This window comes from Patagioenas fasciata, chromosome 3 (genome assembly GCF_037038585.1).
Source record: "Patagioenas fasciata isolate bPatFas1 chromosome 3, bPatFas1.hap1, whole genome shotgun sequence".
Classification (NCBI taxonomy): Eukaryota; Metazoa; Chordata; class Aves; order Columbiformes; family Columbidae; genus Patagioenas; species Patagioenas fasciata.
This window is the reverse complement of record NC_092522.1, coordinates 37,301,152-37,328,366: the sequence shown is the minus strand read 5'-3', so window position 1 is coordinate 37,328,366 and position 27,215 is coordinate 37,301,152. Positions and strand designations below refer to the sequence as shown.

The 27,215-nt window shown below is 42.3% G+C and overlaps 2 protein-coding genes across 6 annotated transcripts in view; one reads left to right on the top strand and one right to left on the bottom strand.

Moving 5' to 3' along the window:
* The window catches only part of GLP1R (glucagon like peptide 1 receptor), a 91,572-nt gene extending 66,735 nt beyond the window's left edge, over nucleotides 1-24,837 (top strand). For 4 of the 5 annotated variants that reach the window (XM_071806119.1, XM_065834089.2, XM_071806121.1 and 1 more), the window contains exons 8-13: nucleotides 6,955-7,015; nucleotides 11,144-11,213; nucleotides 11,935-12,023; nucleotides 15,845-15,983; nucleotides 16,857-16,898; nucleotides 21,436-24,837. In XM_071806119.1, the coding sequence (XP_071662220.1) occupies nucleotides 6,955-7,015; nucleotides 11,144-11,213; nucleotides 11,935-12,023; nucleotides 15,845-15,983; nucleotides 16,857-16,898; nucleotides 21,436-21,603 (569 nt within the window). In that variant the 3' untranslated portion in view covers nucleotides 21,604-24,837. Of the gene's footprint in view, nucleotides 1-6,954; nucleotides 7,016-11,143; nucleotides 11,214-11,934; nucleotides 12,024-13,888; nucleotides 13,986-15,844; nucleotides 15,984-16,856; nucleotides 16,899-21,435 lie in introns of those variants that run through there. The other variant, XM_071806122.1, reaches the window with a different exon arrangement.
* On the bottom strand, nucleotides 24,487-26,844 carry SAYSD1 (SAYSVFN motif domain containing 1). Its single transcript, XM_065835815.2, has 3 exons — nucleotides 26,661-26,844; nucleotides 26,280-26,575; nucleotides 24,487-26,123 (listed from the first exon to the last, which is right to left on the bottom strand). The coding sequence occupies exons 1-3, from the start codon at nucleotides 26,817-26,819 to the stop codon at nucleotides 25,961-25,963; spliced, it is 618 nt and encodes a 205-aa protein (XP_065691887.2). The 5' UTR covers nucleotides 26,820-26,844; the 3' UTR covers nucleotides 24,487-25,960.
* Between the last annotated feature and the right edge of the window lie 371 nt (nucleotides 26,845-27,215).

Sequence of the window (27,215 nt, the reverse complement as noted above, 5' to 3'; positions counted from 1 at the left end):
TACAATGCTCAGAAGATTAGCAAGTTTTGAGCAGCATGATATCCTCAGCATAATGCTGAGGCTTCAGAGAGACAGTATGTTCCTATTTGCACTGAGAGTCTTGCTCTTTGAAATAGGTTATCAACTGTAAAAATAAAGCTGGATCGAAAAATAAAGATCTGTTTGATTGCAGAGCTGATTTGATACCCTGATCTTTTTTTATGTTAATAAATTGCCCTCTTACAGGATAATTTTTTTAACTCATTCATTACTCATCATTTGATGAATATTTGTTTTAAAATTTCAGGTATGTATTGTTCACAAACTTAGTGGGTGTGAGTAATTTCATGTTGCTATTTCTTTTAGTTATAACTGAACTTTGTCATCACTCACAGACCATATGGTATTGTTTTTGCTGTCTGAACAGCTTCTGCAGTCTCCCCTGTGATCACGTATGTTTGCACTTGCACTTCTCTCAAATGTACACATGAATAAAACTGTTTATTCTCCTCAAGGTTTTTGTTCATCTGAGTGTTTGCACATGCTCTTGGTCATGGTGTTTGCCCTGTTGTACTTATTTCGAGGAAAAATAGGTCTCAGAAAAAAAGGAACTAGAGCAAATACTTTCCTAAGGTAATCCCAAGCAAAACTTTCAGATAGGTAGACATGTCTCATGTTACATTAAATAGTGCTATTTTTTTAATAACAGAGGGAAAAAATCTACATAACTGTGTAAATAAAAAAGTACTTCTCCCATTTTATGTCTAACGTGGTAATTTAATCGCCATTCAAAACACAGAAAGGGTAAACCTAATTTCCAAATATAAACGTGTAAAAGATCCATGCTTAGCCTGTGTCTTCCTTGGCACAGTTAAGACAGTGGGAAATGTAAAGAAAAATCAATAAATATTTCCAAAATATATTTTTGCTATATGATAATTTCAGGTCAGTTCTTTATGTTATTAGATGGTAATTGTTCTTTGCTGTTGAAGTGTTTTATAAAAGGAAGAATCTGTTTAATCTCATGTCATTGTACTTTGCAAAAACTAGGAGTGTTATAAAATCTCGATAGACTTGATGAAACTAACGTAGTTTTACAGATTGAGAGTCATTTATATTGACATCATGTATATTGATAGAATTCTATAAACCTTCCTGATGACTTGTGAGGTAATTTCCTGTAATGGCCACTTAGTTACTGAGATTTCACGCCATATGAGGCTTTGAGATGGCAGTGTTAAATTTTTACTGTTTCATTTAATGTGGAAAATGTCTTACTTATGTCATCTTTTTCTTTGTAAAAGCAGACTTCCATACGTTTGTGTGAACCCTGAGTTCTCCAGCAGTTCCCTGTCCTTCTTGAACTGAGGGGCCCAGAACTGGACACAATATTCCAGATGGGGTCTCACCAGGGCAGAGTAGAGGGGAAGGAGAACCTCTCTCGATCTACTGACCACCCCCCTTGTAATACACCCAAGGATGCCATTGGCTTTCCTGGCCACAAGGGCACAGTGCTGGCTCATGGTCATCCTGTTGTCCACCAGGACGCCCATGTCCCTTTCCCCTACACTGCTCTCTAATGTGTAATTTCCCAACCTATACTGGAACCTGGGGTTGTTCCTGCCCAGATGCAGGACTCTACACTTTCCCTTGTCAAATTTCATCAGGTTATTCCCTGCCCAACTCCCCAACCTGCCCAGGTCCCGCTGGATGGCAGCACAGCCTTCTGGCGTGTCAGCCACTCCTCCCAGCTTAGTGTCATTAACAAACTTGCTGATAGTACACTCAGTTCCCTCGTCCAAATCGTTAATCAATATATTGAATAATATTGGCCCCAGTACTGACCCCTGAGGCACTCCACTAGATACTGGCCTCCAACTGGACTCCGCACCATTGACCACCACTCTCTGGCTTCTCTCTTTAAGCCAGTTTGCAACCCACCTCACTACTCTATTGTCCAGACCACACCTCCTCAACTTAGCTGTGAGGATGCTGTGAGAGACTGTGTCAAAGGCTTTACTTGAAGTCAAGGTAGACCACATCCACCGCTCTGCCATCATCCATCCACCGTGTTACATTCTCATAAAAGGCTATGAGGTTGGTCAAGCATGACTTACCCTTGGTAAAGCCATGCTGACTGCCCCTAATGACCCTCTTATCCCTGATATGCCTTGAGATGACACCATGGATAAGCTGTTCCATTACTTTCGCAGGACAGAGGTGAGGCTGACCAGTCTATAATTACCTGGGTCCTCCTTCTTGCCCTTTTTGAAGACTGGAGTGACATTTGCTTTCCTCCAATCCTCAGGCACCTCTCCCGTTTCCCAAGACTTGGCAAAAATGATGGAGAGCGATCTAGCAATGACTTCAGTCAGCTCCCTCAGCACCCGCGGATGCATCCCATCTGGACCCATGGATTTACGGACGTCCAGACTATTTAATTGCTCCCTAACCCAGTCCTCATCAACTAAAGCAAACTCCTCCATTAACCTGGCTTCATCTGGGGTCTCAGGGGTACGGGGCTCCCCAGGACAGCTTCCGGCAGAGTAGACAGAGACAAAGGCGGCATTCAGTAATTCTGCCTTCTCTGTATCTTCCGCCACCAGGGCACCCACCCCATTCATCAGTGGGCCTACATTGCCTCTGGTATTAGTTTTATCTGCTATGTATTTGAAAAAGTTCTTTTTGCTGTCCTTGACCCCTCTCGCCAGCTGTAATTCTAAGGAGGCCTTGGCTACCCTAGCTGCCTTCCTACATCCTCTAAGAGCAGCCTTATATTCCTCCCAAGTGGCCAGCCCCTGCTTCCATGACCTGCAAACTCTCCTCTTCTGCTTGAGCATACCCAACAGATCCCTATTCAACCACACAGGCCTTCTGGCTCCCTTCCTCGACTTCCTATGTGTGGGGATGCTGTGATCCTGAGCATGGAAGAAGCAATCTCTGAATGCAATCCAGCTCTCTTGGGCCCCTTTTCCTTCAAGCAGTCTTGCCCATGGGATTTCCCCTAACAATTGCTTGAAAAGGCCGAAGTTAGCCTGCTAAAGTCCAGGGTTGCAATTCTACTTGCTATTCTGTTCCTGCCACAGGAGATGCTGAACTCCACCATCTTGTGGTCACTGCAACCCAGGCAGCCCTCGACCTTTACTGCTTTGACCAGACCCTTTTTGTTAGTGAGGATGAGATCCAGCAGTGCACCTCTCCTGGTGGGTTCCTCCACCATCTGCATGAGGAAGTTATCATCAATGCACTGGAGGAACCTCCTGGACTGTGGCTGGCTGGCTGAATGGTCCTTCCAGCAAACATCAGTAGTTTACGCCATTTTCAAAGCTGATGGGGAACCAAAAAGGCAGAAACACTAACGACATCGACAAACAAAACTCTTAATAGGTGAACGGCAGAGCAGGTAGATGAATTGTTTCCTTTTGTTCCCTTCAGTCTGGAGGTCAGCACAACAGTAGCTAAACAGGATATTGATTCAGATAGTCATTATCACTTCTACGAGAAAAAAAGCTGTTGCTATACATTACTGGTACCCAGTGCTTCCTTCCTCTGGTGTAAGGGAAATTCACCTAGAGAGAGCAAAACATTTCCAGAAGAAGGGCGGAAGGAAAACAAGGTAACTACAGAGGTCAAGATGATGACTCTTTTGCTTTGTTTGTTTCTTGAGAAGTACAGACTGCCTTTAATCAGGGTGTCCAGGACATCAGCTCACTGTTCATCATGTCCAAGTGAAGAGTCGCTGAACTTGACATTCACTTCAAGCAGCTGTGTCAGTGCTGTACAAAGTAGTCTCTGGAGAAGAGGACTTTATACTGTAACGCTACTGTATGCATCTTTCAGAAGCTTTTAGTGGAAAAAGGACCTGTTCACATTCAGAAAGGGGTGGGAGGTAGGAATGGGGAAACAACAGCGACATCCACAGTGACTGTATGTGACATCCAGGTGGGAAGAATGACAGGAGGAGACAATTTTCAGCACTAAAGGCTAAGAAGAAAACGTTAATAAAACCCTAAACATTCTCTGAGCTTCTATGGCAATTTTACACCTAGCTGCACTTGCAGCAGGGAAACTGTCATAAAAATAAATAATTCCCCTCCTTCCAGCCCTTGGCAATCCAAATTTTCTCAAAGGAAGACTACTTTGAGGGAATGAAGCTATTAAAGGCAGGAAGCCTGGCTAGTGTGTCAAAAATCTCCATCCTGATTGCAGGAGGATCTGGCTGGAACAGAGCCAGTAAGAAACTTGCCTTCTGAAGCCCAGTGTGATCTCAGTGTAACAGCAGGATACATTCCTTGCACTGTTTCTTGTGTGTTTTGAAATGAAAACTGTTTCAGACAAAGGTGTAAAAATTGGCTTTGTGTCCAGACCGATCCTGGTAAGAAACGCATCTGTCAGCAGTTTCTCTTAATTCTCTTGACACTTTGTCTTCTGGATTCAACTCTTTCATGCTTTTCTGTCTATTAGAAAGGAAAACATTCATCTTTTCTTCTCACACCTTCAATGCTCTTATTCTTTGAAAGAAAAACATTCATCTTCTCACACCTTCAATGGTCTTATTCTTTCTACATCTAGTCATGTTTATTTAGCACTTCTTTCAGTTCCTCATCACACACTTCTTGCATTCATACATCAAGTCAGACCATCCTGGATGGTTCCCTAGATAAAGGGGGAGGATCAGAGTTCTGACAGCAGTAGTGTCCTTCTGGTTTGTGTGCCTGATTGTGATGTCAGGTTACATCTGAAATGTGAGCTCTCTCCTACAGAGACCAATTTACTTCAGGAAGAATCTCTCATCAGCATGTGAGGTTGAGGGGAGCCTATCTTGCTCCTTATACACCTTTCTCCCCTGAATTGCCTTTATGTACAATGTAAAGCTAGAAATAGCATGTGTCCATAACAATGAAAATGCATATTGAGGTAAGAGAATGAAGATGGCATGGAATAGCACCACCTGGTGACACCTTTCATGGGAACTGCTACTTAGTGAACTCCAGAACAAGTTTCAGCTTTTCTGTTTCCAAAGTATCTCAGGTCCATTTAATGGAGGGACCGATTTCTACATGGTGTTACCAGGACGTGCTAGCTTCCATTAGCAGCAGTAGGAATTGCTCTCCTCTCTGCTCATTAGGGACAGTGCGGCATTGTGAAAATGCCAATGAAATGGTGGTTCCGGTGCATAATTTCTCACAGCTTTCTTCTCTAGCCCACCCCATCCTGTTATATTCTGGATAATGCCTGTTTTTCCAATGTGTGGGATTTTTTTTTTTCTTACTATACAGACACCTGGCCAGGTGTAGGATATGTAAACTACAGTGAAAATAAGTAGATCTGGCTGTTTATTTATGCAGTGGGGTGTTAAGATGTTGATTTGGTGGTTCCATTACTTGCTTATCATCCATGATATATACTGTTTTTGCAGCCTATAATTCAGGTGCCCTGTCCTCTGTAATTTGAAGTTCAACTTTATTAGCTGAGCTGTTAGGATGCTTATTTCCTAGTGCACTTGACAGATTTTATAATCACCATGTCATGTTCAAAGATTTTTAGTCAGTTATTAACCTGCAAAAAATAACATGGCAGAGTGTGCTCCCAATAATTTTCAGACCCACCCAGTAATCTCTATGCAATTCATTATCTTTACTATTACTTTAATTGTTGGTATTTTTCCTTGCTGCTCTTTAGTCTCTTTTAAAAAAAATAAAAATAAAAAATTATTGAGGTGAATAATTGTTTTTCCGTATCCGTAGTATTTAGCTGTTCTGATAGTAGAGAAAGAAAACAGTGCAACAGAGAGAAGGATTTTGCTGATAACATGCACTCCAGATGTACTGCTTGTATATTTTCAGACACAACAGATCACTGATTTCCCTGTGGCTTCTGCTGGCAGGAACTGTGTATTTGCCCCGTGCCATGCTTATCCTGCACACTGTTGTTCTTATGGTCCCTTACCATATTGGTTCTTAAGAATGTAATAACAAAGCACATTAAATGTTGCCCTTCTATGTACGTACAGCATCGGACACTGTCCAAGTTGTTACACAGAGGAATTACAGACTATCTTGATCCATCCTTCAGCAGAAATTCCTCATTCTGCTTGCTGAGTCTCAACTTGCTCTCCTTTCTCATGGGCTTTTTTTGGCATTGCCTGTACTGAGCATTGGTTGCACTTTAAAATTATTTTCTTAAGACCTAGGCATTTAATAAATAAAAGAAATCAATTTGAGAGCCTTTGGCATTGTGAACAAGTAGTGACTGCCAGCTTATTTGGCTTTTCTCTCTTCCCTTTACACCCCAGATAAACTGACCAACCATAGCACATGCACTGTCAGGTAAGCGCAGGACTAAGCCTTTTCTCAAGACTAGATGCATCTGCTGTCTTTGCTACAGCCCTTTAAGTCCTTGCCAGTACCACAGCCCAAACTTGTGACTTCTCTGCAGGGGAGACTTGAGCACACTTGCTTTGAGTTTTGTGCCCACGCTCCCCTTTGCCATCAGGGGTATGTGGGGCTGAGTGTGCTCCAGCCCTGACACCTATAGACGGCCTGAACTAGATGCTACTTGAATACAGTGTAGCTGACCCACAGGCAGAAATGTGGATGCGAAGGTTCAGGTCATAGAGCATTGCACTCCTCTTCCTCTCTAGTCTGAATTCAGAGGCCAGCAGAGCTTCATTGCCTTGGCCACTTTGTGAAATTTCCCACAGGAAAGGTGGTATATGCTGAGTATGGTGTGCCGTGGTTCATTTCTCATGCCTCTTAGGAGCAAGGTGAAGGCCCAGGCAAAATGAGTTACATCTATTAGTTACCGTAAGGTTAGATTCCGTCTCTCACCATTGACAACCATCTGTGCTGGGTACGAGCTGCAACTCTGCCACCAGTTAATTGTGTTGCTCATCATTATGCGGGGGGTTTATCCTTTTCTCTGCTTTTCCTTGTCTCTTAATGTCAGTGTCAACCTTATCTCCTCTCTTCCCAGGTGTGCCAATGCTGTTTGTTATCCTCTGGGGAACTGTCAAGTACCTTTATGAAGATGAGGGGTTGGTTTAGTTCTGATTTTTCTCATTTGTGCTGTATATGTGCACTGGCAGGTCATTGTTTGCTTTCTGATTGGTGTGGTTTGCTTTGGCAATGTGCTGAAACCTCATATAATTGCTTCTGTTTTGTCTAAAGGTCTTGCATAACATTTCAGAAAGGAGCATATGTTTCTTTCTGGTCAGAATTTTCTGCATGTCTGAATGAATCTATCCTTTTGCAGGTCAGGGAAAGGTATGTTTTGTTTTTCTGTAGTTACAGTATCAACAGTAGAAGTCATCATACCCAGCCAAGACCACTCCTGATAGTGTGCCTTTGGCAGTAGCTGTTACAGTTATGCTTCAGAGGAAGGCAGAAACCTCCCACACGATTCTGCCTGTGATTTGTAATGGTTAGCTTATGCCTAGAAGCAGAAATGTGATTGCCTGTTATTGTTTAAGCTTCCGTTATTCAGACCTTCTTAAAATAAAGGCATATTTTCTGCCTGCTTGTGTTAGTCTTGCTAAAATCAACTATACCACTTGCAAGACTGCCGCAGCGCACAAAATACTTTTTGTCCATTTTTACCATAGTTCCTGGTCTGGAAAATTGCCTTTATATATGCTTTAGGTACTAAACAGCATCGCATAATAGTTTGTTGTTTTGTGGGTTTTTTTAACAAAAGGGAGAGGAAAGTGACTTCGTCTTCTTGGTTACACTGACTGCCTAGAAATATTTAGATAGGTTTATTTATTTGTGATGAATTAAGTAACTTTATGCTATTTCCTTTTTATTCTAAATGTACTATTTATTTGGTCTTCCTCTTACTTAGTTTCCAGACAACCCAGCCAGCACTTTTGTAGAGGGTCCTTTTTTAATTCCTCCCCCCACAGCACAATCCTTTTTGGAGAGATGCTGCAAGGCCAAAATTCAGTGTAGTCAGAGCCGTTCCCAGACTTTTTTCTGGTGTTCGTGAGTATTAAAAACCAGGCTTTTTTTTTCCAGTGTCCTTCATAATACTGAACCAGTTGAGTCACAGCTGCTTCTTCTGGCTTAAGTAATGCTAGGATTTTCTGACTGTCCTTTTCAAGGTTGACTCGATAATATTTGTAGCAAGATTGTGGCCGTACTGATGAATTGTAAGTTCTGTTGAAATTATTAGAACGGGTATATAGAACATGCAGCCCCTGAAAAGGCGACATTCCATGGGCACATTTTCCCATTGATGTAGAAAATGTATGCAAAGTGCTCATGCTGAGCCCGCTACATTATGCGGTGCTCAGACCTGATTTATATTTTCTATTATGGAAAACTGTCACTCACTGCCTTCAGCAGACCTTAAAAGGGGCAATTTTGCACCTTATTGAATTTTCTAAATCTTGTATAAATATTTGTAAAATACAGCAATAAATAACCATGTACAGCAGCTTTTCTGAAAGGCAAGATTTCTGTGCCTTGGGCGGGCATTTGCTGGAGCAGCCAGGGATATCTTTCACACTGCCACAGCGCTGTCACCAGAGATGTGCAGTGAGCTGTAAATTTCATTTGTGACTTAACTACTTCCCTGGCTATGAGGAATAACTGGAAGTAAATGTGATCAGGACTGGGAATTCGAGGCAGTCCTGTGAAGACAACCATTTGAATGAAGGACTGAAGCCTGCAATACTTGCAGACTGACTCCTTCTTTTCTTACATGTGCAAGTGTAAACTCCTTTAGAAATCACTTGCTGTCTTTAAAAATGAGCTATTGAACAAAAAAACTCTTTTTCTAGATTACAAATAAAATTAAAGGCAGGATGTGCTCTTCAGTTATTGGACTATGTCTAAAGAGCTGATACTTACACATTGTTGTTTCTATCTGCAATTAATTTTGGGAGCAAGACAGCCAGACTACAATATTTTTTAAAAATGGACCTGCTCAGCTGTGCCTCTTCCAGGTAAAAATTCAGTGTTTTCCTTTTTAGAAAAAGAATACCAGATTGGTAAGCAAAGGCAGAGACTTCCCAGTAGCATTTGTTTCACTGGACCTATTCTTCATTCACAGCTCTGAGTCTATTAGTTGCCCAGTATCTTCATAGTGATACTGAGCAAACTGCAGGGATAGATCCCAAACACAATAGATGGTGGTGTATTTATGAGTGTGGCAATCCCAGAAAGCACAAATGGGCAAGAAATCATGTACAGATCTATCAGTTTTATTTTCTGGACACTTTAATAACTGTGACACTTTTATTGGGCTGTAATGGTGTTTTTATTGCACATATTTGTATAAATTTAAAAGTAACTAAAACTGTTTTATGCCACAAGAAGCAAATTAATACACACAGAAATGTAGCAGAGTTAATATAAAGAATAATTTCTCAGCCTCTATCATTATCAGGAAATTTTAAAGTTGCCCCTGCTTCCACTGCCACAAGTCAGAAAATTAGAACTCCACTTCCAGCCATGCCTATTATCCCTCTGCTCTTGAAGGGTTCAAGTAAAATTAATTTTAAAGGCTGCATGTAGCCAGCTCCAAGTCACACGTACCAAGAAGTCCTTCTGTTACTCAGATTCCAACTCAGGTACGCTGACTGTACCCCATACATACGCCTTTTTTCTCCAGCATCTAAAATACAATTGAATTGTACATTGTGGAGCTGCTGGTTGTGATAATGTGCTTGTTGGATGCATTAAACTGAAAGGTAAAATTAAATCCTTAGACCCAATACCAGCAAAGGAATATGGATTTGCCACAGCCAAGCTGTTTCACTTTCCTCTGTGTTACCTGAGCATGTGTGGGTACACTGCTATAGCATGGACCCCTACCACGTGCTGCACCCTCGCTGGTTTCTCTCAAACTGACTGTCCAATTACAAGGCTGGGTGACCTTACTCTCTGCCAACATCACTCAAGCTGGAGCTTCATAGACCTGTTAAGAAAACCTAAGAAAAACTGAGCGTATATATATTTTGGCAGGTGAGATTTGGAGATGAGGAGGAACTTGTTTTGTGAAGGAACATACATTTTCTGTAGTGCTGCTTCATAGTTTGTTTCACAGCCTGCTGGCTTTACTGATGGCTGTTGTTTTTGAGTAATGCTGAGCAATATGGTAGGAGGCTAACAAAGTTATTTTATGGGAATATTAAGAATGCTGTCACTGCAGCAACAAGTGAAGTGTCTTGTGAACAATGCCCCAACACCTGGGCCGCTGTGCATATACATAGCCCATCATACAGTTTTGGGTGGCTCGCTGTGGCCGGGGTGACACCTGAAAGTACTAGATGTACAAACCCCCAAGTGTAAAGTTCCAGTGATCCCAAACTGTGGCGTTCAGGTGTCATGTTTCTTGTGGTTGTTCTCCAATATTATTCAGGGACACGGGAATTTAAAAAACTGAAAGAAGACTTACAGGGAGAATGAAATATTATATTGCCTGCAGCGTTACTTGCTTGGCAGAAAGCTCAGCTGACCAACAACATGTGGAACTATTGCTCCTGTCTTTGATTTTACTTGCTTATCACTTTTAAGACTTTTTTGGGGTCTGAAACCTATATGTATACACTGAAGGAACTGGAGTTTGCTGCCTTGCTTTCTCTTGGTTGAAATTAGTAGAGCTTTTTTGAAAAGAAGAGCAAACAAAATAGATAACAGATCTAAATATTGATATGAGGAAAGTGATGATAGGTAATGGGATAAAGAACTAACAAACAGTTAAATAATAAGATGACCTGACATTGGAGACTGAAGAGTAATAAAAAGTAATGCAGAAAGAGTAGGATAGAAACCACGCAGGAAAGGTCTGACTCAGACAGATTCCCCGCCTTCTCCTTTCAGCCACAGTACAAATTTGACCTTGGTTTTAATGGACTGAATCTTCACAATTAACTGATGATAATTCATAGCAAATTGTGGAGGAGAGCTAGCCATTAGTGGGCAAGAAAGGCAGGCAAGTAGTATCCGGTTCAATTATGCTAACTGCAATAGTACGAAGCATTCAGTGTTTCTAAGAAGCAACTGCACCTGTTTCCATGTCAGCATGATGTGCTTTCCTGGTATCTAGTCCTCAATATTGTTTTCCATCTGCATCGCTGTGACAGAATAAAAAGCTGAAGATTTTAGTAATGTACTGAAACTTTTTTCTTCTTGTCTCCTCCTTTTTGCCATCTGCCTAGTTGCTGGAGCAGAAACTACAACATGAATTACTGGCTGATCATCAGACTGCCCATTCTCATTGCCATTGGGGTGAGTATGTGGCACGTTCAGCGAGCTGGCAGATTTTAATGAGAACGGAACATAATATAGTACAAAGAGCAGATGTGCGTACACTGTTGTCCGTGTCCAAAGGCTTTGGGGGTATTGACATTTTAATTCAGAAATGTGATTTTGTGAAACCAAATTGGTTTCTGTCACTGGAATTCCTGAGTAGCGTTTTGTTTGTTTAATTTGCCTGCATGCTGCCATGTTGCCGTGGCAGAACATGATAACAACACAGCATGCTGCAGCAATCCTGTTAACTCCGCAGTGTGGGGAAAGCTGTGGCAGGTAGTACAGCGAGGCAGAAGATAATATTCTAGGTATTAAGCTACAGAACAGCAGCAAATTGTGTGGCACTGTGGAGCAGTGCCGTGTTCTGCAGCCACAATACAGTGGCAGTCTCAGACCTCCAGACAAGGCAAATGGGACAGCCCCACGCCTTGACTGTGTCTCTGTCCTCTGACATGTAGGTAACTCCCCTACTTTATTTAGTGAACCACCTGTGTTTTTAAAGGTGGCTTGTGCATTCACAGAGGTTGTATTTAAAGCACAATTTCTTAGCAAGGAGTTAAATTCCATGGCAAATTCTGCAGTTGCAGAGTAGCAAGATGCACAGGGACCTACACATGACTACACAAACCAGCTTTTTTGAACACTTATGCACATGTGTTTCTTGATGATGATATAAACCCATCTTTCATTTCTCCAGGTAAATTTCCTGATCTTTATCAGAGTTATATGCATCATCATCTCCAAACTACAGGCTAATTTGATGTGCAAAACTGACATAAAATGCAGGTATGTGATTTAGCAGTCTGACACTTTCTCTGCCTCTCAAAATGGAAGCAGATAGGTAGGGACATGAAAAGCAGTGGATTGATAAAGGTGGTTAAAGATCTTAGGCCTTGAGTAATGCACGTGTGGGTGTCACACATTGGTATGACTGCTTGGAATATCAGTCCCTGGAGAAGCCTCTTGGTGAAGCCGGGCCAAGTGTTATACCTATGTTATAGATAAACAGAAAGCTTGATTTTCAGTTCATCTCCTTACAGTCTTCCATAATACTGGGTGAATATTAATTTAGCAGGTATTTTTTAAGTACTTGCAGCAAATGCAAATACCTCACATAATTTGAAATAAATTATGATAAGCAATAGAAATAAAAGCTTTACCTTTAATGAAGATCAAGAATGGGGCTCATTTTGAGTATTGTTCCTTGTTATTCTTGCCAGTCATTACTGGGACAGTCTTTCAATCTTGAATGCATGTGATGTTTTAAAGAGATGTCAGATTTGTTACAGAAGTGTTCAATTTTTATTCTGCAGGCTTCACCCTGTCCGCATGTGTATTATTCCCGTTATTTAATCACCTTGCTAAGATGCACAGTCACATCTTTCATTTCTGCATCATGGAGAATATTTCTATATTGCAATATGAAAAATAATGTAGAAATAAGTTAGCCATAGGGTGACTTAAACAGTGTGGAGCTTACATGCTCTGGTAGCCATGATGTTACTGATGGCTGACTTAGGTAATTTGAAGTTGGTTATTTCACTGCTGCAGCCTTCTAAGCTAGAAGCTTCTAGCATGTATTTTGGTGTATTCTCATCAGTATAGAGTTGCCTTATATGTTACCTACCTTATTTCCCTCGTGAAATTTTGGAAATTCTGATATGTGTTGAGAGCTCAAAGCAGAGAAGAAGACTTATTTTAGTGAGGTGTTGGCTTTTCTTGCATCCCTACTGTTGTTTTGAATATATGTGACTTTTATTTGCCAGGGTAAAATTTGCTGGGGTGGAAAGGAGGGATTTTCCAGCTCCAATAGCCTGAAATTGTTTAAAAATCTGACAGTAAATTTGCCCTGTCAAGGGAGAAAGCCCTTGCCCTCATGACTTCTGCAAGCAGGAGGAAGGTTTGATACAGCTGAGCCATTTCTCAGAGGTGCAGGTTCATTCAGTTCTTCATGTTTCAGGTTCAAAAATCTGCTGTATGAACAGAAAGGCTTTATCAGGAAACAATTTACCCAGCAACACAACCTTCGTCACTGGTAAAGACTGTAGTCTCTTCCAGAGATTGGTCGTTACAGCCAGAATCTTTGGGGAAGTCTTTTACTCGAAAGGGTTCAGTTCATTGATGTGCCTCTGATGATAATAAGACCAGTGAGCTAGAGATTCCTGAATGAGAAAATGTTTCCTTTTTCTTTTTTCTGCCTAAAAACACTGGAAAAGATTTTGGGAGAAGACAGAACTGCCGTGTTGGAATGTGTTCTTTTAAACAAGGACCAGTCTAGGTGCCCTAGAAAGTCATGAGTTTAGATAAGTTTCTGTATGGAAGGGAGAAAAGAGTTTTGCTCTCGAGCCAGTCTTTCCTCTACATCTCTCCTGTTGCCCCTTCAGTTGATGAAGAGAGAGCTCACTGATGAGCAGGACAGCAAATCCCTTTTCTCTGTGGGAGGGCTGGAGTTGTGCAGAAATTTCTCCACTTGTTCAAGGAAAGGATTTTCTCTAGGAAGGTCTTAATTACCCAGGAAGCCTTTTCATAGGATTTTGCATGGCTTCCTGTTTAATGCAAAGCTCTTCAAGATCCCCATCTAGAACAATTAGCATTCATTAAGTAAAATAGAGATTTGCTGTACACCTACACAACTCACTTTTTTTACCCAGGCAGTGTCTTCAGAGCCAATGCAGCATCAGCCTCCTGCTTCTACCTCTATCTCAGACAGGTGGTGGTGGAGCAGAGCCTCCATCACAAGACTTGCTGGTAAGCTGCTCTTTTAAACAAGCCCTCTACCCCCCAATGCAACAGTCTGCCTATATCCACTAGAGATCTGCATTTCTGCTTACCTGTATGTGCAAACTGTATAATTTTAATAGTTGCTTTGAATCACCATCCCTCGGTCCTTGTGTACCAAGGATGTTGACAGGCTAGTTGGTTGAACTGACAGGAGCCTTGTGCCTGGTGTGTAATAACCCCATGCAGCAGTACAGAGTGGGCATTGACTGGGTTGAAAGGAACTTCTCAGAAGACCAAGAGATGCTGCAGGACAACTGTTTGATTCAGCAGTGTGCCCTTGTGACAGCATAGGCTGACTGCATGCTGGGCTGCACTAGCAAGAGCATAACCAGAAGGTCGAGGGAAGTGACTGATCCCATCCATTCCGTGCTTGTGAGACTGCTTTTGGTGTCCAGGTTGGGGCTCCCCAGTACAAGAAAGACCTTGTGTCCTGTCTGTCTGACCCCTTGGGACTCAGATCAGTTTTGCACCAAGCTAGTTCTGGAGCTGGACCAGACATGTAAGGAGAAAACCCAAAAAAATGGGTTCAGTCAGTCTGGAGAACAGAAGATTAAACAAGGCTTTAATTGCAGTCTTCATCTTCCCAATGGTGGTTATACAGAAGATGGAGCTACAGTCTTTTGAAAGGTGCACAGTGAAAGGACAAGGGGTAGAGGTTACAAGTAATAGCAAGAGAAATTCCAATTCCATGTCAAACATGAAAAAAAAACCCACAATAAAAGTGTTCTGACACTGGAAGAGAGGCCTAGAGGGGCTGTGGAGGACCTTGGAGATAATCAAAACTTGGCTGGACACAGGCCTGAATAACAAGCTGTGGACTGGAGTTGGACAAGAGACTTGCAGAGGTCCCTTCCAGCCCGAGTGATTACATGATTCAGAATAGCAGCCAACAGCTCTAGGGCACACAAGATCTACTACGTACTGTCAGCCCTGCTAGTCGAGTGATTTTGTATCTACTGAATTGACTCAAGACAAATCATTGTGAGACGTTGACAGGTTCTGTGACCCAGGGTAGCCTGGGAAACTCTCAAGTGAGACCCAGGCATCTTTCATTATCCTATTGGGTGGCTAGCATGTATGTCTATCAAGACAGAGTTAAGGACCATTCTTGTGAATGTTTTCCTGTGGTTGTATCCCTGAACATTGCTCTCTTACTGGTGAAAAATGTTTTATTTATGATTGGTTTGTCATTTTTCCTTTGTTAGCTGTGTCTTTGAACGTGGTGTTTAAATCATGGGGTCATCACTCATTTGAAGACAGTTTAACTGCTTTTACAAAGTGTTTTGCAGTTATGGTTAGTAACAATTTTGTGAAGATTTAACACACCACAGAGGTGGGAAGGAATAGCAAGTACTCCTGCCTTTGCCAAGATATTTTTAAAATATTTCAGCCATTGATAGATTATTTTTTTCAGACCATCAACAAGGTAGGTTTTGGTCATCTTTCCCACCTACAGATGGGGAAAGGGATACACAAGAAGACATCTCAGGTACAAGAAAGCATATGACCTGCTCCTGAATTTGGAAGATTTTCCAGGTGAAATGCAGCCAACAGCTGAATACAGAGCTTTGCTCACAGCAGTAAGGGGTCTGCAGTGGACTGGCAGGGGCAGTTAAAACATGTTGAAACCTGCTAAGCTTAATTTGAGCATTATTGTGTTTTGAGTGCAGCCTCTGGAGGAGAACCCTGTGACACAAAGTGGTGCAAGTGTCTTAGCAAAGTTGACAATGTGTCAGAAGCGGAATGCAGACATGGTGACTACCAGTCACCATTGAGATCAATATAGATCTACTCAGTAGCATTGTTTTTTCTCTTTGTGATCTTAGGCTGGCCAAGTCTACATTGACTCTAATCCCGCTGCTGGGGACCCATGAGGTCATCTTTGCCTTTATTACTGATGAGCATGCCAGAGGGATGCTGCGCTTTGTGAAGCTTTTTACTGAACTCTCCTTTGCTTCTTTCCAGGTAGCATTCACACTGTGCCCTTGTCAATAAGATATTTTTTAACTGCTGTTTGGGGACCTGCTTTCTCACTCATTCATTGCATGTTCCCTGTTCTCTGTATTTAACACTGGTTATTACAGGATTATGACAGTGGAAGAGAAAGTATGAGGACTAATTTTTAATAGCCAACTTAGATGTTAGTGTCACATGCTCTTATTTTCAATATCGTAAATTTACCACAATAAACTGGAATTCCTATCCACATGTGAATACCTACTTCCTATGGGACACCTCAAAGCAATAATGAAATCGGCCGTAATTTCCTGTAATTGTATATTGACATTTGGAAGGCAAATTTTGTACTTTCTCCAGTGTTTTTGATACTCCTTGGAAAATCTGTGCTGTGAGGGGTAGCTGACTGTAGCTGTAACTGTATATGAGAAGGATGTAGGTGTACTGTGATTTTGTTTAGCTGTTCCCTTAGGTAAGGCCGTTCTAAGGGTCTCCTGAGAGAATCATTATTCTTCTAGGTTTGCTGCTCACAGACTCATTCCCTGTTTATCAAGCACAGAGCTGTATTTAAGATCACTTAATCGTTCACTTGTGTTTATAACTAGAAAAAAATGTAAGAAAAACAAGGGGAAAGGAATCTTTAGGAAAAAAAATAGTTTGAAGAAAACAGTAACTCCTTTGTCCTAAGATCATGTGTTTTGAGACATAGTTTGGTCAAAGCTCTCCTCTGCCATCAGAACTGTTGGGGACAACAGATTGTCTCCGTCTTGTTCTACTCTCATCGTGCCAATGTGAAACCTCTAGCCCTCTACAAGTTTATTTGTCAAATCTGGGGAACTGCGCTGCACTGCTCACTGCTCTTCTGGGTTTTGTTGATTTCAGGGGCTGATGGTTGCAGTTCTCTACTGTTTCATCAATAATGAGGTAAGAGAGACACTTGTTCCAATTTGCCTTATCAGCAGCCATTATAGGAAAAGGAGATTGAAAATGGTCTTGAACTGCTAAATTGTCCTTGTTCAGGACTTTTTTTTACATACTCTCCTCTGTACAGCTACACAGAATAACTCCTCAGACAAATGTTTTTGGAAGGAATTCAGGCAGTATAATTTAGGGCCACTTTATAGACATGAAATCTTGCAAGTTCTCTTGCTCACAGTCTTATAGTTTGCACTAGTGAAGCTTTTCTTTTATTAAGAATTATAGCTGCTCCTCTGGATCTGTCTCATACTGCTTCTTATTTGCTTGTTTTGGTGAATGTGGGAATAGAGCCTGCTTTATTCTGAGAACTCAGCTCATCTTGCTGGTGAGGTTGGAGAGTCCTCTTGGCTTAATGCCTGTACAGTTTGGTTTAGTTTGGTTTCCCTGATGCCCAGCTACTTGAAGACATCATCACGCTCTCATTCAAACTGAACTTAATGGAATGGTGAGCACTCCCACAGGCCCAGAAGAAGTGTAGCCAGGGCTTTGAGTTAATTGATTGCAAGTACCATCTTCTATGGCTTCTGAATCCCAGCCCTGTTGGGGTAAATAGTTTTGTTCTGTTTCTCTATTACCTTCCAAGTGATTATTATTATTCATTCATTCAGCAGCCAAGTTTGCAAGGGAAGCAAATTTGGCAGCCCATTATTAAGTTTAATGCATATCGATGTGTTTTACACTCATGCTAAATCTACTTTTAAACATGATATGGTAATTCAAGATCACCTATTGAGAGGCCTCACTGAGGAACTGGAATCAGTGGAAAAATGTTCTACTTGGGTCGTTATGGCCAGGCTGGAGTCAACAGAAAAGCAGCAGGCATCCTGAATTAAGCCCTGCAGGAGACTGTTCCCTTTTGTAGTTTGTGGCTAAGATTTTGTTTAGGTGAATGTGTTAATTGTGCTGCTTACGAAAGTCAGGTGGGTTACAGCAGGCTTTGCTGAATTATGAGTTAGAGAATGTTTATTTCAAATCCCTTGTACAGCTTTACAAGTCTGAAATGCAGCACCGTCTGCTGGTGCATCATGTATTTCTTCTGATTCACTTTGGCCTTTGCTCATACATCCCCTGTGCAGCCGCAGCCAGGCCTTTTGTAAGCAATGCCCAATAATTTCCTCCATGTGTTAAAATGGCAAAGTTACATCATAGCCCAAACTTAATTACAAGCCCTGAAACAGGTAGGCTTGTTTCATTTGAGGCAACTTACTGTGAAGTAGCCTGTGTATGTTTCTAAGTGGTCATCCAAATCTCTTGTTATAGTTCTCTTGCCTTTGTAATGTATTTCCTAAAATCTAACCACAATGTGCTCAGCTTCACAGAAGACTGACAGACAGTCTGAATTATTTTGCTTGTTATAAAGTTTTTTCTCCCTTCTTGTTAAAAGAAGGGAGAAGGATTTTGTCAAGCCTAGTCATCAGCATCCATAAATCCATGTAGAGAATTTGATTAGGTCAAGTCTTTTCTATTTCTTTCCTAAATGATATGAGAAATTTTTGGGTTTCAAACTGCTTTCCTTCCAACATACTATATGTGTCTGAAGCCTGTCCTTGTTTGCTATATGGTCTATATTTTTATTTTTGTCCGTGACACTCAACAACTCCTTTTTCCTAAACCATACAGCATGAATTTTTGTTGCAAGTTCTGGTGCCATATTAAAAGTAGAAATCAAGCTGGAAGTTACATTCATGCTCTTTTGTAATATTTACTCATGAAAGAACGTTAAAATATGTTCATATTTCCGTCATATTTCACCTGAAAGATTCTGGATTTTGTCTGATATTGCTCTGAAGTGAATGGCAGGGTCTCATCAGATTGCCTGTTGTTACTAATGTGCTCTGAAAAATACCCTGGGCTTAATATCATCAGTTTTTCTGCAGTTAGTGTTGCTTTCTGTAAGAAATACTCTAACCAGAGATGCTGCCGCTTTCCATCAGAGTTAGTTTAAGCTGATTCAGGTTTCATTCTCTATAGTCGTGTTTCTCCTATTTGCCTCCTTCCTATCACAGCGGGAGTACACTTCACTCTCTTCTACCGTAAAAGAATCTGTCCTGACTCCAGGACATTTTTTTAATTACTGCCCAATCTTTCTTCTTTCTTTTCATTCTCTATTCAGACTATCCAATGAATCGCTCCACCAGCTCCATCCCATTTCAGACCTGCTTTCCTTTCACTATGATTTGTGGAGATGGGTTTTTTTTGCCAAAGTTTAACTTTTTTTGTAATCGGATTCCAGATTCATTGCTATGCTCTCAACATCCTAGCCCATCAGCTCCATTAGGCTCAATCAGCTCGTCTCTGTGAGAAGTGTTCTCAACCTTTAACCTCCATGACCATCTTTACAAGTTTTTGTACATCTTTCCTTTCTCTTTCAAAATATGCTACATAAAATTTTCCTTCTTCCCTTTTCTCATGGGAGTTTTGTTCTTGGTTCCCTTTTTCCTGTATAGCTTATTTCTGGGGAATCTTAGCCACACATGGAAGTTACTAGGATAACTGTTTTGCTGAAAGATCTACTCCTGTGCTGAAGAATTGCCTCTTCACAAAACAAATCTGAACCTATTCAAGGGAATAAGTCACACATTCACAGCTGCCTAGGCAAAAACTCAGTTCAACACACAAAGCAGAGTTGCTCTTTGCCCTTTTCTTGACCTCTGGAGAGAAAACTAATATTCTGTCATTCAGATCCATTCCTAAGACATCATTTCTGATAGAGTCTGTTGTTGAAGTCTTCCCATTCATTTTATCTCAATCTTGTAGGCTATTTGTGTCATAGCTCTAGGATACAGCCTGTCATGTCTAGCCAGACTGAAGACTCATTTCCTTCCTAAGATACCAGTTTCTATTGCTCATTGACTTACTCTGTCAGTAAGTAAATTCATGCTTGCTTTCAGGATCTGCCTGTAAATGTCTACAGCTGCCTCTTCCCAGTGCTGCCTATTAAAACAGCTGTTTTCCATGCCCACAAAAGGTACCAAGTACTGAGTTGGCATACAGTCAGTTGTTCTCCTGCAGACAGTACAGTCACTGCATTTCACTCTTCCTGGGCTGTCGTTCTTCTATACCAAGCTATCTCAGATACACTGTCTTTTTCTGGTGTCATTGTGCAACTTTCGACACAATGACCCCCAGTTGTCATGGTAAAATACAAGCTTCTGTCTCAGCATCTTTTCTTCTGTCTCATTTGGTTGTGGCACCAGAGGGACACATTCCATTGTCAGAAATGCAGAGATACAGCTGGTACCCACCAGGATAGTAGTCAGTATAAGGGCTGTAGCCCAGAGTGGACAAGCCCCATTTGAGGTAAGCACCAAGGGAAGACAATTGGTTGTGTAAGGCTTTGCTCCTTTTTGTAGGGATGCCTCCCAGATTGGGTATTTTACAAGGAACAAGACAGACATACAACAGCTGGTTCTCTAGGAAGTTTTCCTCAGAGCATGAAGGTTTCAGCAGCCAGCTTGTGCTGGAACTGCCATCAGCATATTTAGTCTCTTGGTGGTCAGTACTGGACCCTAAAAAGAAACAAAAAACAACTCTTCAGAGAAGGACACTTGAGTGTCCCACCTATAGTGAACTTGCTTCCAGGCTGAAGCACACACCATAGTGAACTGATTACTGTAGTTGCACTCCTGCCTTTTTCTAAATAGAGTAATAAAGGTTCAATTTTATGTCCTCTGCCTTATGTTTTAAAAGCTAATGGAAGTTCTTACTTCAGTCAAGAGGCAAAAACTTTGCCCATGGAACAGGAAGATCTGAATTCTGTTATTGCTTAGCAGTTACAAGACCCTAGATAAACTTCCAAATGAGTACATTGGTTACACAGTTTAACCCAGAACCTGCAACTGGATGAGTGTATTTTGTAACTTAAAAAAAAAAAAGCTAGTATCTGGAATGAGATACTGTAATTGTTATTTAAAAAGGGGAAGGACAGTACAGTCTTTAACATGCTTAATTGTTGGCTTTTCAATTTGGAATAAATCTTCATTTTGGTATGGAATAAAAAAACGTAAATATTCAAAGAACAAAAATAATGCAACCCATAATATTGTTTAAATCAAACCAGAAGTTAGAACTCTTAAGAATACTTGTGGTGACAATATTGAGTGGGAAGCCAGTCTTTGCAGTCATTTCATGACTGATAAGCAAAATCAACTTAATTGTTAGTTCTGCTAGGGCATAGAGTACATTCAGTATTGCAGCTGAATGCAATTTAGAATAAAATAATGAAGGTGAGATTTCCTGGCACATAGAAGAGCTTTATTTCTACAAGTACAAGTGGATGCTGTCATTATTTTAAATAGGGAATAACCTACAATGGACTAATGAGATAATTGGATAATTTGAAGCAATAATATTGCAGGTTTATAGCATTGCCAGCTTTTCTCAGTAGTATGGTATCTTTATTTTTTTCCTTGCTCTTTTCTAATGGAGTCATTTAAAGGTCTGATTTGTTCCACTTTCATTCCTTTTGCTTTCCTTCTGTTAGGTTCAGATGGAGTTTCGGAAAACCTGGGAGCGCTGGAGATTGGAACATTTGTATGTCCAGAGAGACAACAGTATGAAACCACTGAAGTGCCCGGCCAACAGCATCAGCAGTGGAGGCACAGTAGGCAGTAGTGTCTATGCTGCCACTTGTCAGGCCACATTCAGCTAAGATTTCTGCAGGTGAATGAGACTGAGAGCAATGAACTGTATAATATACCTGAAAACCCTTAAATACCCAAGCAAGTGGCTTAAGTATGCCATCTCCAGCAAGAAACTTAAGCATATGCTGCTCATTGCCTGCAGGCTGTTGGACAAAGGTTTCTAGGGAAAGCAATCTGCTAATGTAATCAACACATCAGAGGAAAAATTGATCACATCTAAAGTAAGTTAAAAGAGTTTCTTCCTATTTGCACACAAGGCCTCCAGGTGTCCAAAAGTTAAGCATAGCATTGATCCAGTCTGAGACCACAGGGTCAATGGCTTATTACTGTTGAGTGGGTGAGCTGAGTGATTGAATGATTAAATTACGAGGATACAAAATATGATTATTGCCAAAAAATACATTTAGGCTTTTATGGGGTAAGGCAAGGTGTTATCACCACTTTTACAAAACAAACAAACAAACAAAAAAGTATCTCAGTGGGACACAACTTGTGTTTTAGGGAAGAATCGGTTTTGTACTAAGTTTCCCAGAGTTAAAGTTGAAAATATGCTCACCTGTTTTCTGTGTGGGTGAAAAACAGTAATGTGAAGGTCTATCCATACAGCAGGTAGTGTGGTGTAATTTCTGAATGCTCTTTTTAAGCATCACTTGGAAAAAAAAATAAACCCAGTATCTGGTAGGGGTTTCTTCTGCTATTAATAGGTGCATCTTAACTCTATTGACACAGATGGAAATAATCCATTGAATACACAGCCCTTCCTTTTTTATACAGTACTCTTCCTCTGCATTTGGCACACAGGTGTTAACAGGGACAGGACAATGACTTGTGCTTCAAGAGGACATTATCTGCCTAAGCTATACTCTGCTTCTTGTGGGTACAAACACACAGAAGCCAGCTTGTGGCCACAGCTGCTCTTACCAGACGTCAACAACTTGGAAAAAGATCGGGTAGTTCACAGTGTGCGCACACTTTTCTGACTCCTCTAGCCTTGTTCGTTCTCTGCCGGCGGGAGACACCCGCAGGGGCTGTGCTCCCGGTGGCGGGACAGCAGCTGTGGCGGAGGCGGAGGGTTCAGCACCGCGGACAGCGCCTGCCCCTCGCCCGTGGGCTGCCGCCTCCACTACAGCTTGCGGCCAGCAGCGGGGTTCAAACAATCCCCTCAAACGCCATCCTAAACTCAACAGGCTTTTGTCTGTTCGTTTAAAACTGCGAGGGCTCTTGCAGTGAATGCATCTACACTGCTCATTATGTTACCCACCCTGATGTTTACTGGAGTTGCTGGGGAAAAACAGAGGTATACTTACCAGCAGCACGTGACCAATCACATCACTTAATAACACACTTTGCCTGTCTTTACTGTTATTCAGGCTCCATTTACAGCAAAGAGGCAAGGTGCCAAAACTAGCTCTGAGAATATTCCCGTCTGTAGACATCCTGTAATAAGTAACTTCCATGGCGTAGCAGTTAGACTACTCAGCAGAGATAAAAAAAAAAAACCAAAACAAAACAACAAACCCTGATTTTTCAAATATTTCTTTGCACTTGCATTCACAGCCTCCATTGGCAGGAAAGTGGACGGGATATTCTGGGATGTAATTCAGCATCTTTCCTGCCTGAAGCTAGATTGCTTTGCATGAGATTATTTAATCATTGTATTAGAATCCAGATTGCCAACAGGGTGGATTAGTATTGCAATCATCAGGTTAGAATTGAATTAGAGAGGATTGGTTACCTTCTTCTGCTATGATGCTTGTAATTGTGCTCCCGGGGGGAGGAAGTCAGACACATTTGTAGAAATCCACCACAGGTCTCAGGCTGGCTTATGTACATTTAGCATGCTGGCTTCTACGCGGGCCCTTTCCAGGCCTTCCCTTCCTAACATGGGTTGCAGAGCTGACCTTGGAATGAAGCACCTCAGGTTCTTCTATAAATTTAATAACTAACTTCTGTGTTGTGTGACCATCAATACAATACATGATTACTATGTGCGTATGTCAACTGCTGTCCTGCAATTTAGTTAATTAGCTTCCAGTACGTAGAGAGTGTGCTTGATGTTTCTATTTAACATCTACCCTTAAGTGCTTTGAATAGGAAAAGACTAATAAAGTTAGTCACTGGTAGGTGAAAAGGCATCATGATGACAGATGAAATTTACAGCTGTATGATAATGCACACTGAAGAGAATAATTTCACTTATGAATATTGAAGAGTGGGTGCTAGTTTTCCAGAGCCCTGCTTAGTTGTGTGCTAACCTGCCAAAATGCTTCTGCTACTTGCACAGCTGTTAGCAAGATGATAGTTTTGCTATGAAAACAGGAATTACGGAAGACATAGGAATAGAAAGTATTTGCATGTGTGGTTACAAACCTGTACTTAGTTGCTGTCACAAGATGCTTTCAACAGTTTGACATGCTTTTGAGTTACTAGGCTCTTCTTGTCCCTCCCAGTTACTTAGGAACTGAAGGCTTTGGGGCCACAAGAATGGCTCCAGCACCAGATGACAAACTTACTTTGGTAACTTCTGCCTTGTTAGAATACAAGAGAAAAGTAAGATGACAAAGTAAGATCTTAGCCCAGCAGAGGGTTGTGGTAGAATTGGGTTTTTTTTTTCCCTCTCTGATTAAGCACTCCTTCAAACCTTTTTAAATCCCCTCCAAGTACTGAGGGAACAAGTCAGTGAAAGTAATTGCCACCAAAGCAGAATTACACTAATCATGTATTTTGAAAAATACTTTCAGCAAGGCCTAAACACCAATTTCTCCATCATACTTTATCTACTTCAGTAAAACCTTTACAAGCCTTTGTTTTTACTCGTGCCATCTCTATCACAGAATTTATAATGTGCAGTTATTTGAGTACTATGAAATAAACAAACCAACACAAAGCACTGGAACAGATGAACTGTGTGAATTTTTATTACTTGTGCCTTTCAGCTTCATGCTCAGTTATTGTCGTAACTTGTTTCATGAAGCATTAAATAGAAGAGTCTATAAATTCACCTGGACATAATGTAACTAGAGTTAGTTTATAGCAAATGAAAACTTTATTTCCATCATTGCTGCTATAATGTTTTATAATGTCGTGGATGTTACCTTATATTTAATATTTATTTGCATGCATTTCCTTGTTTTAAAAAATACCCGCAGTACTGAACTGTACAATGTCAGATTATCAGCTCCCCATGAACACTATGCTGATGATTATTTTTATTATTGTGAATAAAATTTCAACTCACAAAATTCTGTCACTCACTGGTATATTTAAGTATCACCTGACCCCTTCTTAATACGTAATTGTAATACTTTTTAAAAACGAGAAGACTCACAGTCATGGTTCTTCCAAGGAAACAAAGCTTTTTGCAACTCTGTGTCTACTGCATAGAGGCCTTTGAACCTGCAGAGGCTTTGTTAATCAAAACCAAAATGCTGTACATTACTTGTATAGAGTCATAAAGAATCAGTAAGAATAGTGAGAACTCTGAAGGGTCTTTACAAGAGGAATACATGCAAATCCAAAAATTCTGTGCTTGGCTTCAAATACAAACATTTGGAATTCACATAACAGACCAATATAGAAGCTAAGAGAGTGCTAAGCATCAATCAGTAGCTCTCCACAGCAGTGTTACATATATTACTTTTGTTTCTCTTTCCAGTCCAATTAAATTCAAAACACTTCCTTTTGTTTCCCCAACCAATGATGAAACTTGTGGCAAGTCAAGCCTGAACATGGTGTGTAACTATTAAATTAGAAAAGGCACAATGAAACAGGATTTGAAAGACCAATTTGTGACTCTTCTTCTCAACTCAGTCCTCAGAGCCAGAAGTTCTACCAGCTGCTCTTCACTAAGACTTAGTGATTTAATGCAATGATCTATAAACTAAAAATGCTGGTAGATCATACAAGAACATCTGACATTCTGTGGGATGATGGTGAGCAGCATCAACAGCTGTGCTGTGTGAAAAGGACTGTATCCAACAACGGGGCAAATCACTCTATCTGAGGGCCTCTTGCATTTCCACACTGACCCTAACAGTTCTCTAAATTATGTTTAAAGAAAAACATGTGTTACCTGCCAGGAATAATAATAAGTCTTTTTTTGCTTAAATTACAAAACATGAAAGCAGTAATACAAAGCAAACAGGGATCTGGCATTAAAAATCAGATGTTTGTGTTAGATGAAAAACAAGAGTGCGAACAGAATCAGCAGCCTATTTTAGATATATGGATGGTGCTTCATGTCTTTTCTTCAGCAAGAGGATTCCAGACAGTGCAGGGAAGAAAAGCAGTTAACCATTCTGCTAAATGTGCTGTCAAACCTCAGCCTTCCTGATACCGCTGCCAAAGGTCAGCAGGGGCTGAAATTCACCAGCCAACCCGCTGGCAGCTCCCGCTGTGACCAGGCCGTGTCCCTCGGTGCCGCTGTAGCAGCGGCCAAAACAGCTGCCCAAGGCTTTGCTGACAGCGCCCCAGGAAAGGAGACCACAGCGCGGGCTTTGCCACAGGTTTATTCGGGACCGGACCGCGCCTGGGAAGAGAGGGCCAGGATTAAGGCGCAAGCGGTGTTTTGCATAGACAGAACTCCCTTCTCCTCCCCCAGCCCTTCCTCGGGTCCGTGGTCCGGAGGGGTGGAGGCAGTAGGGGGGGGGCGCAAAACGGCTGTCCCCGCCGGGTCGGCCGCTACCTCCCGGCGGCGGGCCGGTAATACAGCTCCCGCTCCAGCTGCTCGGCCGTCAGCGTCCCGGCGATAGCGGTGCAGCCGGGGTTGAAGACGGAGTAGGCGCTCAGCTCCCCCTGCCGCCGCTCGCGGGGGCCGCGGGTGCCGGCGTACATCCAGTAGAGCAGCGAAAGGACGAAGTAGGGCAGCCCCAGCTCCAGCTCGGCGAACAGCGCCAGCAGCACCGCCCACAGCAGCACCTTCAGCAGCAGCGGACGCGCCCACAGCGGAGCCGCCGCCACCGCCCCCCCGCCAGGACGGGCCTGCGGAGGCAGCAGCGAGACGTAGCGTCAAGCACCAACCCGCCGCCACAGGGCCGGGCCCCGCCCCGCCCACCTCGGCGCTCACCTGAGCGCTGCCGCCCGGCCCCGCCGCGGCAGCCTGCTGTTCTCCGGCGGGCTCTGGAGCAGCGGCCTTCCCCAGCGGCTCCGCGGGGCGCGGCGAGACGGCGGCGCTGCCGCGGACAGCCCGGAATTCCGCCAGCCGGCGTTCGATGGCAGCCGCCATGGCCGCGCCGCGCCTGCGCAAGGGCGCGTGTGACGTAGCTGTGAGGGGCGGAGCCGAGGAGTGCCCCGCCCCGGGGGCAGCGGTTGCCGGGCAGCGCACCGCCCTGCGGGCCGGTCCGGGGGGCGGCGGGGCCGGGGAGGGGGCGGAGCGGGGAGGCACCGGGGGCTCTTCGGCCCGAATCCGAGGGAGTCACAGTCAGCTGCTCCCCTGCCTTTCCTCTTCCAAACTGGTAGCCGTACCTGCCATTTAGCTCTGGAGAAAAGCTGAAAATCACCAAAGACCTTCCGTATATTTTTTTTTCCACTCCTGTATCCGAACTCTTCTTTTCAGTGACCAGTGACAGAACCCGAGGGAATGGCAGGAAGATGTGCCGGGGAAGTTTAGGTTGGACATGAG